The 16,110-nt window shown below is 39.0% G+C and overlaps 1 protein-coding gene across 1 annotated transcript in view; it reads right to left on the bottom strand.

Annotated features, from left to right (window-relative positions):
- The window catches only part of BAZ2B (bromodomain adjacent to zinc finger domain 2B), a 111,456-nt gene that overhangs the window by 21,825 nt on the left and 73,521 nt on the right, over positions 1-16,110 (bottom strand). The window contains 13 exon segments of the mRNA XM_054069332.1: positions 519-773; positions 1,544-1,684; positions 3,509-3,574; positions 4,758-4,784; positions 5,032-5,076; positions 6,053-6,118; positions 6,806-6,871; positions 7,382-7,443; positions 7,567-7,659; positions 8,617-8,827; positions 12,853-12,954; positions 13,224-13,332; positions 13,873-13,933. Of these exon segments, the coding sequence (XP_053925307.1) occupies positions 519-773; positions 1,544-1,684; positions 3,509-3,574; positions 4,758-4,784; positions 5,032-5,076; positions 6,053-6,118; positions 6,806-6,871; positions 7,382-7,443; positions 7,567-7,659; positions 8,617-8,827; positions 12,853-12,954; positions 13,224-13,332; positions 13,873-13,933 (1,304 nt within the window).

Raw genomic sequence — 16,110 nt, 5'->3', positions numbered from 1 at the left:
TAATATTAATGCAACAGCTCAAATGAGAAAGTCATGATACAGCTGGAACTTCAGGAATACTGCTTCGTACAACCATGCTATCTAGAGTTCTAGAGTCGAACAGCTAAACTGGCTTGGAGAAGGAGGACAGAAGAGAATCACAAGTGACTCAAAGTTTTGATGAAGAGATATCGAGAGTAGATTTTAGAGAAAGAAATAGCAGGACTCAGTGACAGTGGAACATGAGGGCAAGAATGAAAGGGAAGGCGGTTATAAGTCATAGATGTGATAACAACCTACAAGATGTCCAAATAAAAATGGGAGAGGGTAGAGGAAGTGCCCAGAAATATCTTAGTTCTGCAAAATTGGAAGGTTGACAGGGCACTGAAAGTCTGAGTAACATTAGAACAGTGACACCAAAGAGAAGAACTAGGAAAAGAGAATGGAAATCCAAATCAGAAATGTGTCAAAGACACATTATGAACAATGCATGCATAAATACAGGGTGTTTACTGGGGGAGGAGGGCTTTTCTTTTTACCTTGTACCCCGTAACAAGTCCTGGATCACACACAGCTGCAGAGAGAAGCTTTACAAGCAAGTCTTGCACTTCTCCCATGCTGTCCCCTATGTTCAGCAAACCCTCTTGAAGAACGCTCAGAGAAGGGACATCAACATTCACATCAAAGCCAAGAACTTTACCAAAGCTCCGCAGGAACTGCACTACCATGAGACAATCTGAAAACGTACTTCCATCAAGAACAAGACCTGGGATGCGAGGAAATTCTGGCAAAGGCTGAAAAGGCAAGAAAAACAATGAAAGGATTCAGTAGTATACTTCAAAAGAAAACTACTTTGATAATACTAGGAAAATGGGCTGACACTTCTATACGGTCTACAGCATTAGACGACAGAGGCTACAGAGAAGCTGCCTCCCCACATCCCAGCCTGCAAATTTGATTTAAACCTGAAGAACCTTTACCTTTTCACAGATTATAGGAGGCAAGAGATTAATAAATACTTACTTTTTGGCCAGGAGAAACTCTCAGGCTCTATTCTGAGCCAAAACACTACAAAAGGTGCTGTAATAGTACTTGGGCGACATAGGAAAGGGAATCCTCTGGAACAGAGGGCTTAAACCTGAGCGAAGTCAAGTCCTGAAGGACAAGAACTAAGAAGAAAGAAGACTGGGAGAGTAATATTTTTCAAGTAACAGCTTAGAATAGTAGCTCATACGAGAATAGCTCTACCCAGTGTCTGTGAGCTGAGAGATCATGCATGTTCCTGCTGCACAAATAACTCTGAGTACTCGATTTTCCTTGAAGCAATCACACAAGTGCTTTTTGGGAAGCAGGTCACTTTTAAACAAAATGCTTTTAATTACCTAAACACGTGCTACTTCAGTGTTTGTAGTATCTTGTATTTGTATATGTTTCAAACAGTTATCTAACTGCCTAGACCAAACCTTGAATACTTTGGGAGTGGCTGCAAGAAAAAAAGTTGTTGTCACAATGGCAAAATACAGGAACAAGAGGCAATAAATTAAGTTTATGTTACTATGATTACCTTCTGGTCTGCCAAGCACATATCTTCGTTAGGCTTCTTGAGCTCCTTTGCCATTTCTAATTCCAATCTTCGCTGTTCGAGCTTACGTTCTTTATTTAATCTTTTCTCATCACGTTTCTCTTGCTTTAACCGCTCTTTTTCCTTAAAGAGAATTAAAAGGGCAGAAAATAAAACCTACGTATTGTACTTACAAAGAAACGATCTAAGAATTTGAAAAGCCCTGCTAATGTAACCTGAATAACTGCAACAGCAGCTACAGAGCCTGAGTTCAAGTGAAAGGAAGGGGCAGAACTACAGAAATACAACACAAGCATCAAACTGGTGAGCAAATCTAAGATTCACTTTTTTTCTCTCCTGTCCACATAGAAATAAGCATGAAGTATATTTAAACTGACAGATCCTTTGGAGGACCATTCTAGGACAATGACTGAGTGAAAATGTGGGCAACAACTGTCATACAGGCAAAGCACCTGATGTGAACAGCCCCGCTTACGCCCAGTATCATCAATACACATTGGTTAAAGCAGAGAACACTCCAGAAAGCAGTAGGTGGGAAGACCTCTCTGGACAACACATGGTTTAAAAATTCCCAGGACATGAATAGCTTATAAAACACAACTGATATTCTCAACACACATGGCTTCTGGCCTTGAATTACCATGCATTTAGCACGCAAGCTGAAAACTGAACAGTCATTAACATCTTATTCTGTACAACAAATCCACAGGGATAATCAAGAGAGAACTCAAGCTTCGATTATTTTCCTCTTCCAACACCTCTACACTGATGCCACACAGAACAGTGTAGTGACTAGATCTTTCTAACAAGCTGCGGGGCTGGCTCTCAGTTTGGAGCTCCGATTGCCTTTCCAACCCTGACTCCAGGGGTTCTGCGGCTACAAGCCTCATGCTGATACCCGACCTGCCGACACAACGCATTATACACCTCTGCCACCAATACAGAATGCAAAGCACTGAGTAAGAACCCGTGTGGGGGGTCTGCCACGTATCAGTGTCAGCTCTTCGATCACAAACTGAGCAAACATACACAAACTCACACGTGTGTGTTTGTCACAACCAGAGAACCTGGTACAACCTAAATTTTCTGGTGAAGGCACTAGAGGTGCTTTTTAGCTGTGGACACAGAAGAGCTGAAGAACCAAGCTAAGTTGATTCACTGTTCAGAATCACTCCCCATTCCTCCACCAGTCTAAGAGGTCACTCCGGTCTCCTCAGGGTACACAAAGGGACACATACATCTTTAGGCTTCTCTATCGGTTAGTTCAGAATTTCTGACACATGCTTTTAATAAAACCGAACAAGAAATGAAGCACCTATTTTCTGTAGCATAGCACTACTTTCTGCTGGAAGTTTATTAAGGCATAATATTCCTATCATGGTCCAGATCCAGAATCACCTACAAAATCCACAAGTTCCAAGAAGCCTGGACTGGAGCAAGACATAGATTTCTACCCCTGGATAAGTACTGAAGAAAATCTATTCAGCAAGTCTGATGAGTTGGTCTGATGAAGTCCCTACTCTTCTTACACACATGCACAACAGGAAGAAAATTAAACTCCCTTCCCAGGAAATACGAAGGCCTCTGAAGCGACCATGCTATTACTGGCTTCTTGCTCAGAATCGGGGTGTATGGATGTGAACTTCGGAGATCACCCATCCCCTACCCCACCGACTGTCCTGTCCCCATATCATCAGCCCCCAGCGGACTCTAACTCCACACTCAACCCGGGCAACCTGAATCAGTGTTCAATCATCACCCACAGAGGAGAAAACTGTTTCTCAAGATTAAACAGAATGTCATATATCTCAATTAGTGCCTATTGCTCTTTGTCCTGCCAACACAAATGAAATTACACACATAGGTAACAGCAAAGGCACTGCTCTTCTACAGGTCAATGCAGATTGAAACCAGGAGAACTTCCAGCTTTCAGAGTTTCGTACTCACTTCTGCTTTTTTACGTGCTTCCATGGCTTTCATAAGCATCATGTGTTGTCTCCTCCTTTCTCGTTCCTATTGAAGCAGGTAAGATTAGAACGCAACTAATCCACACTTTGACATCAGTAAACAAGCTGAGCAACAAATGTAGCATTAATAGACAAGTCACAGTAAATACTAAATATAGGACAAGAATGGCCAAGTCTGTGCATGTTTTAGTTCAGGTTTAGAAAGCAAATCAAGAAGAACAATAAAAAGCAAAAAGGTAAAGCAATGAACATGGAGACAGTGTAAAAAAGAAGCATACAGATTTACTTATGGTCAGTTGTGATGCTCCTTCATAAGCTGGCAGAACAAAAAGCATAATGGTTGGCTGGAACAGGTCAGTTACCTTACATCTGCTATTACCGAGCTTGCCATTTACTTCTTCAGCAGCCAATTCAGCGGAAATTTTAAACCGGTCATTTTCAAACATTACAAATACTAATATTTTTGCAACCAAGCAACAAATTAAGGTGATTTATTTTCTCAGCTCTAGACCAGTTTTAATCAAGCTGGTGGCAGTGCACAGACATATGCAACGACACTTGTATTTACTGATGCCTGTCCCTTAGTGTCAGTAACTTTGAAAGCATTAAGGAGCCGAGCATTAAACATGGGGTTTCACCTTAAAAGCTGTAGAGAAAAACTTGGCTTCAGTAAAGGCTAGGGGAATTTTATCATCTTATTTAGTGAGGCGAGGATTACATTCTAATGTTTCACTGTGTACTTATAGCATTACATATTTACCACTGATAAATCTAAAAGCTAATTTCCTCAGTACCTTACAAACTTAGGAAAGACATCAGTCTTATTTCTAAAATAGGCTAATTAAGACCATATTTAAAATGTCTGGATTCATTCGCAGTGAATGGGACAAGGCTTGCAAAAATTATCTGAGTGACTACCTATTTACTTCATTAATTAATTCTTAATTTTATACAGTAGTCCAATTTCTATCAGGACATCAGTAACATAAGATTTCTGGTTCAAAACCTCATGTATTTATTGCCATGTTCAATTTAAGTGCATGTTCAGGACATGTTGGATTTCCTGAGAAGACAAGACAAGCAGATGTATGCAATGCACTGTGCTGTAAAGCCATGCAGCAGTATGTAATGACAGCAGCCAGTGCTACACTTTATGCATTGCTATGACAACCATATCACAACCAAATCACAATGCGGTGTTAGATGTACAAAAATAAACATACCCATACCATATCTAGTCTATGCCTCTCCAACTCCTGGCAGAAAGAGTTGGCACAACATTATGAAACAGAAATCACAGTCATAAAACCACTTTATCATCCCCCAAGAGACCCCCAATACCAAAGCAAAGCAACAAATCATAAGGTGAAAGAAAACATGTGCAGGAATCAAACCCGGAAATTCTAAAAGGGCATATTTTGAAAATTCCACGCCCCCCATATAGTTTAAGCAGTAGGTGGCAACTGGCATTCTCTGTGTTTGGTCAACTGAACGTATACCAACCTGGTGTTTCAGAAGAACAGCCTGCTGCCTTCGCATCTCTTTTTCCTTAACAGAAAAACAAACATGAATTTAGAAGATCTATCAAAACTCCCTTACCAAGTTGCACATTTCTGCCATGCAAAACCAGCACATCTCAATTAAATTCTCCCTTCCTCACCCCTAAAAACTGACCATGGAGAAGGACACAGTGCATATGGCAGCAAGCCTGTTATGGAGGATTGCTATGGGAAAATACACCAGGAATGCCACAGCAGCAAGAGAAGCCCATGTATAAACTGTATTTTCCAACATTCATGAAAAGAGTTGTGTAGTCTTGTATTTATACAGCCTAGAAAAGACTATTCTTGCTGAGGTGCTTTTCAGCTGTGGACACAGAAGAGCTGAAGAACCAAGCTAAGCTGATTCACTGTTCAGAATCACTCCCCATTCCTCCACCAGTCTAAGAGGACACTCTGGTCTCCTCAGGTTACACAAAGGGACACATACATCTTTAGGCTTCTCTCTCGGTTAGTTCAGAATTTCTGACACATGTTTTTAATAAAGCCAAACAAGAAATGAAGCACCTATTTTCTGTAGCATAGCACTACTTTCTGCTGGAAGTTTATTAAGGCATAATATTCCTTAAAAATATTTGAAGAAGCAGAGAAGTTGTTTGAAATAGCTTGCTTAAAAGAATTTAATGAATAATGTGACTGCACCAGCATTTTAAGTTATGCAAACCAAGCATCATGTAAGCAAAAGTTATGTTAACGTCACACAAAAATATTACTGTCTCTATATATTCACATACATGTCTGCATGTGTCACATATACACAAATTTCTCTGTGTGTATGCTATAAGTATTTATACAAACACATGGACACATTATTCCGTCTCTATTTACAGTTGAATGGATATTCATTTATTTTACAATGAATATTTATATTACAATGAATAAGCTTTCAAACTCATTGCTTTACACATTAACACATACTAAGCACCATAACACATTTCTTGGTTTTGGAGCCCCTCAAAACTAACCTTTATTCGTTTTTCAGCCTCCAATAATTTGGCATTTGCTGCTTCTTCCTTCTTTTTCTTTTTTGCCTGTGCATGAAAAAAAGGTCACATACCAGCAACATCGGAAGCTGAAAACAATCTGATTCAAATAAAGTTACATGTCTTTAGAAGTTCAAAGCATCATCACACATTGTGTACACTGCAACAGGTCTCTTCCCCACACAACCTTCACAATCAATCAACTCACAATTCACTAACTTTTTTGAAAAGAAGTCAGAATTTCAAGTCCCATTCAGTACTGGTTCACCTGGCTATTACAGCTGAGAAAGGAAGCATGTACATAAACAAATGGCAAATGTATCACCGTTAATCATTCCAGGAACAGTGATCTGAAAACTAGTGATCTTTGCTAGTATCCTAGCAAACTAGTGGCGCATTCCCGTGTATCCTAGCATATCGTGAAACTGAGTAATTTAATTTCATACAGAGGAGAGCATGACACCGCTTTAACACCCTATTACTGCAAACTTGTTTCTAACGAAGGAATAGTCATGCTGTTAACTTTAGCAAACACCACATTATCTGTGTAGAAAGCTGGGAACTCAAGCAAACATTTGCCAGATTTGTGTCGCAGTTAATATATAATTTTTAAGAAAAATATTTTAAGATATGTTATTGAACTGGCCTTGGGAAGTTCAGGCTGTTACGTTCCCAACTGCATGTGTGACTACTGAATCACAACATTCTTTAAAGTGGCAGCGCAAAAATTTTTACCTCTAAAATCTGCTGAGCTCTAAGTTCTTTCTCCATTCTGATTTGCTGGATTCGCTTAATTTTTTCCTAAAGGAAAGAAAATGGTTTCTTTTTTTAAAAAACAATATTGAGAAAGTAAATTTACTCTTACATTTCAATATATGTCCAAATTATAGAGATATACTTTTTATTAAGTCTCACACCCATTGTAGTCAATTGTTTCCATTTAACAATGTGAGTTCAGAATTTTTATTAAGGGGACCAGATTAATGACAACGTAACTAACTCAATTCAAATTCGTGCTAGCAACGGTGGAGCTATTTAGGAATACATGGAAATGGGAGTGATGGCACAGAAAACATGATGTTTTGATGTGATCTCCCTGAATAAGAAACATGGGGTTCTGTCAAAGCCACTATTTTCTGCCTTATTTCTAGCAGCCTTTCAGTTCCTTATGGAACTGAACTGTTTCCACGTGCAACACAGAAAATCCGAGCAATTGTGACCTGCATACTGTACTAAATCATTAAAATACCCCTAATTCAATAATTCAAAACATAATTTGAAGAAGTTATTTAGCATTCATGTAAATTTTACCTGCTGCTTCATGATCTTTATCTGCTCCTTTTGCTTTCGCTTTTCTTCAGCTGCCATAATAGCTATCAAGCAAAAGCAAACAGAAAATAAATACCAGCAGAAAACAACATGAGACAGGGAACTTTCCATTAATACTTTCCAAAATCACCTGCTGGCATGCACAAACTTTCACAAGTAATACTTACCTTGCTGTTTTTTCGCTTCTTTGGCAGCTCGAGCTTGTTCCTGCTTCTGGAGTTTTCTGAGGAGCTTTATTTGTGCTGCTTGCCTTGCGATTTCTGTTAGAAAAAGAAAATAAGAATTAAAACATTGTTGCCCAAAAATAAAGATATAGTTTATGTTCCAGACATTCAGTGAGGTAAACATACAGGAAACAGTGGATCTGTTTGCAGACGTTGATCTTGACAACAATCTACCACTACCTTTAGTGGTACCTCACGTATCACCAACCACCGCAAAAGCACAAATGAGCGTGGACACTTCTACAGAAAAGAAAATACTATTTTGGAGGAAAAAATCCATTCAGTGAGCATCAGGCCAGGCTGATACTGCTGCTTTATTTAAAAACTGACTGCTTCTGTTTCATATTGGATTACATGCATTCAAAAAACATTATACACTTACAGGCTGAAAACCAGAAATTGAGAAGTCACGTACCTGATGTTTACTTCAAACCAGGCTGTCATGCTTTTGATATAAGTTAGTACCTGATATCATGAGAGTTCTACTGTCAGCACTGGGATTACTTATTTTAGGATACTATTCAACCTTACAGGCATTTAAGTTTTGTCACAATCGGGGATTTCACAAAAAACCACATTTTCCCTGGAACAGCTGAAAGCTTCACAGAAATGTTTACTTTAGTAGTTCTCAAATTTATTTCTAGTTTCACTGTTGTTTGTGCTGATACAGGGCAAAAAGATCTAACAATTTTTCCCAATTTAAAAAACATGAGTGGTTACCAGATGACTGGATGTTTTACATTTCATAAGTCTAAATAAAGTGTCTGCAGAGTAAGCCCTTAGACATGCATTTACAGACGCACTCCATCCTTTGAATCATACATATACATTTACTGATCTTGAAAAAGGTTTCAATAAAAGCATGTGACAAATTCCCAAAATAGAACGTGTATACTAATATCCTACTGGAACATATCACTCCTCCTTAGGAAAATCATTACCTCTGTATCTAATGACACCCTCTGGCCATGAGAACCGTAACAGACTTCTTACCTTGAGCTTGCAGCTTTCTCAAAAGCTTTCCATCAGTGTTGTCCAGAAACTCAGTGCTACCAACATTCGGAGGTCTTCCTTTGCGTCGTCTCACTCTGGACTCCTCTCTCAAATGCTGTCTGTCTGGATTTGGTGGCCGTCCTCTACGCCCTTCCATAGCTCTGATATGGGGAATGACTTCCTCTTCCTTCAGAAGACACCACTGCATACCCTTTTAATCGACACATTTCACAGACAGGTATTAAAAGCACAGATCAGAAAAAAGGAAAAACAGATCCAAGACACTTGAGAACATGAACAGCAAGAGATTTTTTTTTCCCCCCCAATATGTTACATATTAAGATATGCAAGAGCTGTCATGTACTGTTTTGGGAGAGCAGTGTTTCGATGATGCACAGAAGGCATACATCCAGAGCTTATCAGACCAACTTCTGTAAGCTGTACTACCCTGCGAGATGCTGGAGATCATCCAGTGACACACACAGATATCACCCAGCAGGTATGCCTCTACTGTGTTATTTTTAATTATTTCTGATCAAGTCGCTTATTGCTCAACCCTCTTTAAAAGGCAGAATAAATTCTTTTATATGTAAACTCAAAAATAACAACTCCACTTTCACATAACCCACTTCTCAACCTGATTGAAAAGAAGTGTTGAGCTGAGTCGCTGTCCTCCCACTGTAAGCATTTCTAGGAACTTTGACATACATTTCGAGGAGCAAATGCAGCAGTGTATTTTCAAATACTGCTTTCTGGGGTGTTGTGGATCTCAACAACTGAGTTGAAAATATACAGGCTCAATTTAGTCTTGGAAGTTTCATTTATTACAATTTAGTTGCCCATTTCCCCACTGCAAGAAAATTAATTTCTGCGCCAACTTGAAGCAATCAAAAGTTTGTAACGTCTAGGAATCCTATCTGAACTACAAGTTATGTTTACTATATTCTCTAACTAAAAAAAGTATGCAGCAATACACTCAAGTCTTTCTGTCACTATTACTATTGACTTTTTGTAGAATATCAAAAGCAAACACTGAAATACTTTAATACAAATACCAAGTATGGCCTCACATAGAAATAGCTTTACTTTAACTGATAACCAGTGAAGTTCATTGCATCTACTCTGCAGAACCGAGGCACAGTCTATCTGAGCCTCTTTGACTGAACGTTTCGAACTTGTAACATATTTTACCATTTTCCAAAATTTTTGACTAATCAGGGAAAACAAGGAAGCTAAGTAAGTATCCTTCAGGACTACTCCAACAATTTGCCTTTTAAAGTTTTGTAGAAGATTTTGAAAATGTTTTCTAAAGCAAGAATGAAAGCTGGTAACTTATAAAACACATAAATTAAATATCTGTCCAGAAAATTACATTTGCATTACAAGTTGCCACATTTATATGCACATATATACTGAAATCAAATTGCTGTACCACAAAATATGCTTTTAAATTGCTTCTGGCGATTTATATTTTAATTCTTTCTGCTTATTCTTCCTAATTACAAATGTTTAATGTAAGATTCAACAAACAAGTGGCATTTTTCTAATGAAACATTCAGACTCCACAGAAACTCTTGGCATCCGCATAGATACCTTTTCTTGAAGTCTGAACCACTCCCAGTTAAGAGCATTTCAAGAATACATCAATCAGTTTACGATCATTCAAAAGGGCTTTGGTTTTAGCTGTATTTCTGAAAACAAACTGTTCAGAATCATGACCATACCACTGCGCACACAATGCACCATCACTGACTGTTTATCCAAAACCCACTACCATTTCAACAGATGGTAATTCATCTTTCACTTCTAAGAGTAGGACCAAGGCGTGCTCTGTCCTTTCCCTGTCCAGTACCTGACTCACTGTTGTCAGAGGTTCGGTTTGTCAAGCAATTTGAGAGCTGCCTGGACATGGTCCTGGGCAACTGGCTCTGGGTGACTCTGCTTGAACAGAGGGTGGGGACAAGATGACTTCCTACAGTCCCTTGCACCCTCAACCATTCCATGAGTCTATGATGGATTCTCCTGTTACATATCTGTCAATGTCAGATAATTCAGCGTTAGGGCACAGCTCAGTACCACTCCTCCCACCTACCACCTGATGCAGTGTTTCTCTGCATGATAACTCAAACTCCTTGATGTCCTCTCCATCAGACACATCACATTCACAACAATCTTCCTAAACCACAGCAGTCTAAAACCACCAGGTCCCGTTACTGAAGTTCCACGTTTGCCAAACCTGAAACATTCCTCTAACCCTACCATTTCACCACCCCCTTCTGCCAGATATGCTGCTCTGTTAGAGAAATTAATCACTGCTTTGAATAATCCATAATATCTGGTTGCTTGTGTGCCAGGAAAGAGAGAAACAGATGGTATCGGAAGCAGGTAATCCATGTACTTTTTGTTTGCTACAGGTAATTTTTCAACAGAACTGATTTAGCATTTACACATATTTTCCTCACATCTTGTTCCACCTATAAGCTTTGTGAAACTCCCCCAATCACTGTGGATGCATGCCGCATGTCTCAAAAGGTGACAGAAATATATAACAAAGAAAAGGAACAGTAACCACAGCAGGCTATACAGAATAATGAAAACCACAGCAAAAGCCCAAATAAAATTCCCAGAATTACCTCCAGGCACCCATGAAGAGAGGATTATCACATGTTATTCAGAGGCTGGACAAACCACAAAATTTCAGTAAAAAGGGTGTAAATTGTCCTCACGACCTACCAGTATCACACACTTTTTCACCACATGCATGTTATCACACTGAGTGTAGCTCAACTGCTTCCATTACCATCTCCTCGTTCAAAGCCTCACACGTGAAATGTTAAACACATTAGAACATCTGAAACTGCTGCGCTCAGTGCCTGCTCCTTTTTTTTTTTTCACAAGCAAACTTCTCCTTTGCCCAGCCAAGTTTTAGTGGAACCCACCACAGTGGGGATACGAGTAGAAACTACAGCGAGATGCAGAGCAACTCAATATTCATGTTGCTAACCTGTCCTTTCCAATGCTTTCACCCTGAAGTATCAAAGAAGGGCAAAATTTGCAAATCACCTCATCAATTAACGGGAGAAGAAAGAGATAACTGGAAAAGGAGATGTGAATAATGAAGGAACATGGGACATAGACACTAAACAGTGACAAGGTACAAAGACAGCTGATACCCCAGCATTATGTTATGTTCACAGTAGAAGGAACAATTTCCATCAAGCCATGCAGGTAGGTAATGAAGTTCACAAATATGCAAAATTCTAACTGTTGTGTTATGAAGACCAAACAGGTGGAGGATTCAGCAATGTTTTACCCCATAAGCCAGGTATCACCACCTGGAAATAGCTGCTTAGTATGAATTCACCTTTCCTGCTTCAGAACTTAACTTGTGTAAACATTACGTATTTCTACTATAAATCGCAAGGACATATGGCTGAACTAGCACCCGAATTCAAGATTGCAGAGCATGTGGTGTCTGCCCACATTCCTGCAGGAACATATTCAGGATATTTGTTGTTTAAAGAAGTAAATATATTCCCTGACAAAAGTCCAAAAACTTTCATACACATCCTAAAGAAGTAGCAACATGACCCAAACATAGTAACAGTCCAGCATAAGCAGAGTTTTAATTTCCTTAAAATCCTAATGTTACTTATCCTTATGTGGTTTCCCCACACAAAGCTTATCAGTTCTACCACCGGTAAAGTCTAACTGGTAGAACTCAATATTCCTTCCCATAACAACCTCATGATTCAGTAGGCTCAGACAGAATTCTCAATACAGGGAACACTTGTATTCAAACACCTATTTTATACATATAATGCATATGAATACATGAAAAGAATGTGATTTAGAGCATACACGTATATTACTACCAATATCAGGTTTATACAGTAGAGGAAGAAATAGAGCTTTAGTTAGAAATATCTGAAGGCTGACCAAGATAAAATCTGTATGAAATTCTTTCATACCCGAAAACCCCTGGCTCAGAGCTGATTGCACGGCAGGCCAAACTCCTGCCACCTCCTAATAAAATCACTGAGAGTAGTGATTGTCAGTGCTGCCCAGGATCACGCTCTCAGCATCTCAATAGAACTAATAGTAAGAAATAGGCACGATTTTTAGAAATAATTAGCTGAAAACAGGCAATGCTTCAGATTGTAGCAAAAATTACTTCACCTAAATTTAAGTTAATGTTCCTTGGATCAAAGACTTTACTTTTTAAAAAGCAGATACCTGCGGTCCATCTCTGGCTTCATAGAAGTCACCCACTCCTATTTTTGCACTGAAGCTGAAATTGTCCCTTGTGATATCCATTATTCCATTTCTGCTGAGATACTGAAAAAATCACATATTTTTCCACTTCAGCTTGTAAATAATTACAACCCAGCGTTGATGTACAGCTAATGTTGTGAGTGTAACGTTTTGCATATTCTGTCAAAGGGATATGCATTCACAGGAGATCAAATCAGTACAGACTGAGATACATTAATCCTATCACAGGATATTTTGAACTAAGGATCTTTATTTGAAAGAAAAAATGGCATATTTTAATTGCAACCATGCTCTGTAGCATTATAATGTGGCAGTTAAAAAAAACAATGTACCTTTACTACTTCAGGATACTGTCTCAGCTTCTTCCCACAAGGTGCAAAATACGCTACTTCTCCTTGGAGGCGGCCACCAAAGTTCCGTATTCGGGTTTCTCTTTGCCAGCTATAGTAATATGAAACAGTTGCATACACAATATGCTTTTGAAAAACAAGTAATTAATGTCAACTTAAGATTTTTTACATAAGAGGAATAAGGCACATGTCCGGAATGTGCACAAGTTATCATTAGACAAGCAAAACCAGAAACAGTTATGATATAGTATCCAAACCCTGACTATACAGAGATTCATTTATGTTAAGCTACTTACATATTACCAGATTTTAAATGGCTTAGAACTACAGTTCAGGGAGTTATTTGGATTCTCTACTGGCTCAGATCTAACCATCAGGATTAACTTCCAGTGGCAGAACTGCTAAGAGACAGGTCATGTTTGCAAAAGAGCAAATCCGATGCACAAAAAACAATATATGAAATACGCTGACACTTTTAAAGAGATCCAGAGTCACTGTGAGCTGCAAATCTAAATCACTGAATCCCTCTTACTAGTCAGTCTCAAAAATTTTCTAACTCTCATATTTTTACCAATTGACTTTTGGAGGTATCATCTTCCTTTAAGGAATATCAAGTATATCCATAACCTACCCATATTCCAGAGGAACACGTAGCTCCCGTTCATCTGTTACTCTTCGTCTTTTCGGAATACCTAGAACAGAATTTCTGATTAACACCTAAGAGATTTTACACAAATGAAATTGTGTTCCTAAAATATACTTTTTTCATTATATCCCCAAACCAAAAGATCATTTTTACATTCCAACCACTACATACCTCAAGAACCAAGAAAATCAATGTAATTATTCTCCTTTTGATATATATTTTCCTCTAAGTTGCCTTTTACTTATTCTTTTAAAACTGTAAACAGAAGAAAGGCTAATGATGCCACACTGAACTCCCTGCCCTATTTGGCACTCTCAGCGCTACAATAATCTCTTGTACGTTGGTTTCTCTCTCCTAGACCATACTGACATGTTTTCAGTAAAGATGTTGCAAATGGGCACACTCCCTCCTTTAAAAACCCACACATTACACCAGGCTCAGCTCTGAGCAGCACTGTGCAGACACTACGGTCAACTGCCAGACATGGAAAACTTCCAGGATTATTCCAGCTTTTCAGAGCTCAAACAGACATTTTGTTCAGTGCTGGTCGAGAGCCTGAACCCACAGTCTGACAAGAGATTATGGCCATGCATGGGGTTAGTGGACTATCAAAGGCCAATATTTGTCTCGGGCCTCTCAGAGAGCTCTGCACATGAACTGTGCACACAGACAAACTTTGAAGTGTTCCTTAAAAAGGCGGTTTGGACCTTGTGTAAAGAATGCGACATCTCCCTTTCCTGTGGAAACAGCCATGAGAGGGTATCATTACCTGACTGATCCCCTGAAACCTGCTCCAGCCTCCTACAGCCAGGCAGAGAGGCATCTGGCACCCTGGCACAGGCCGCCAACCAAGTAGGCTGCACAGTCTGGAAGCGGCAGTTGACAGCCTTCCGCAGAAAGTGCTGAGGAACTGCCCGTGCCTGGGCACCAAAAGTATCGGGCACACGGCTGTAGCCTTAAATTACCATGACTGACTATTGCTTTCCTTCTTATGGGCACAGCCGATCGAGGGAAACTGCATGTCCAAGCACATGTGAATTTAAAACATGAGTTGTCCAGTGAAACACAGACACACAGGAGAGACACGAGGCCTCTTCGCTGACTGACCAGCTTTACGTAAAATGGATACAGCAATATTTGAATTGTATTAAGGTGATTATCACTAGGAAAGAGTACTACACCTGAAATGAGGATAAAAAATTAATGTAGTCTATCTCCCATCTCTGTAAACTGACGAAAATCTGCTGTCAGCGTTTTTAACGCACCGTGAAACCACAGAGACTCCTGAGCAAAAAAAACTAACTTTGTAGTCTAACAATTTCAATTACTCCTATTGCACAGCAAATCTTCTACAAACTGTGTGATTATTAGGCCTGTTTCTGGGAAAAAGAAGTAAACCCCATTACACTGCCTCAAAGTTAATGGTCTTGATGACATGGAATGAAATTCTAATTCCACTGAATCCAAATATGAGCTGATGTCCTGATTTAAAATCCACATAGTTGTATATTAATTAAATATCAAATTTCTAATTCAAAGCAATTTCATTTAATTGTTACCATGCAAAAATTGAGAAGTGTAACTTCCAAAATGCATTCTTTTCTGTAGCAGTAGCAGGCACTAAGTCTTACAAATTAGTTGCCAAATGACAGGTTACAAATACTATGTAACATGAGGTAAATGCTAAATGCACTTCTCTTGAATGTTTTAAAAATAATTCTTTGCATGTAATCCTTAAGTTCTACTGAGAATTTTGAATGAACAAGCTATATAGTTATATTTTAACTAAACACAGCTATTAAATTTGTTGAGGAAGGGACAGAAATGGAAGATTCAAAGTAAAAACTATAATACATAGAAATTAGAAACAGAAAAGAGTAACTAGTGTAGAATAAAAATCATAAATAATAAAGACTAAGTGAAGAGTTCAATGTAACAAATACCAACTCTGGCTTTTTTTCATCCTACCTTCTCTCAAAAATTTACTTGAGCTAAAATGTCCTGGATAATGTTCATGCCCTGAGACTCTGCTGATTGATATTAATGTCTGTCGCAAAAATCCATGAAAAGAGGGCAGAATCACAGAACCACCCAGGTCAGATGGACCTCACAACAACATCTGGACCAACATCTCATGGGAAAGAGAGCCTAAAAGAGAGAATCTGGCACCCTGTCCAAACATGTCTTGGGAGTCTCTAGAGACAGGGACTACCCCATCCCAGA

Source organism: Cuculus canorus, chromosome 6 (genome assembly GCF_017976375.1).
Source record: "Cuculus canorus isolate bCucCan1 chromosome 6, bCucCan1.pri, whole genome shotgun sequence".
In the NCBI taxonomy this organism is placed as follows: Eukaryota; Metazoa; Chordata; class Aves; order Cuculiformes; family Cuculidae; genus Cuculus; species Cuculus canorus.
Note: the sequence above shows the minus strand (reverse complement) of the source record. Positions and strands in the feature narration are given on the sequence as shown.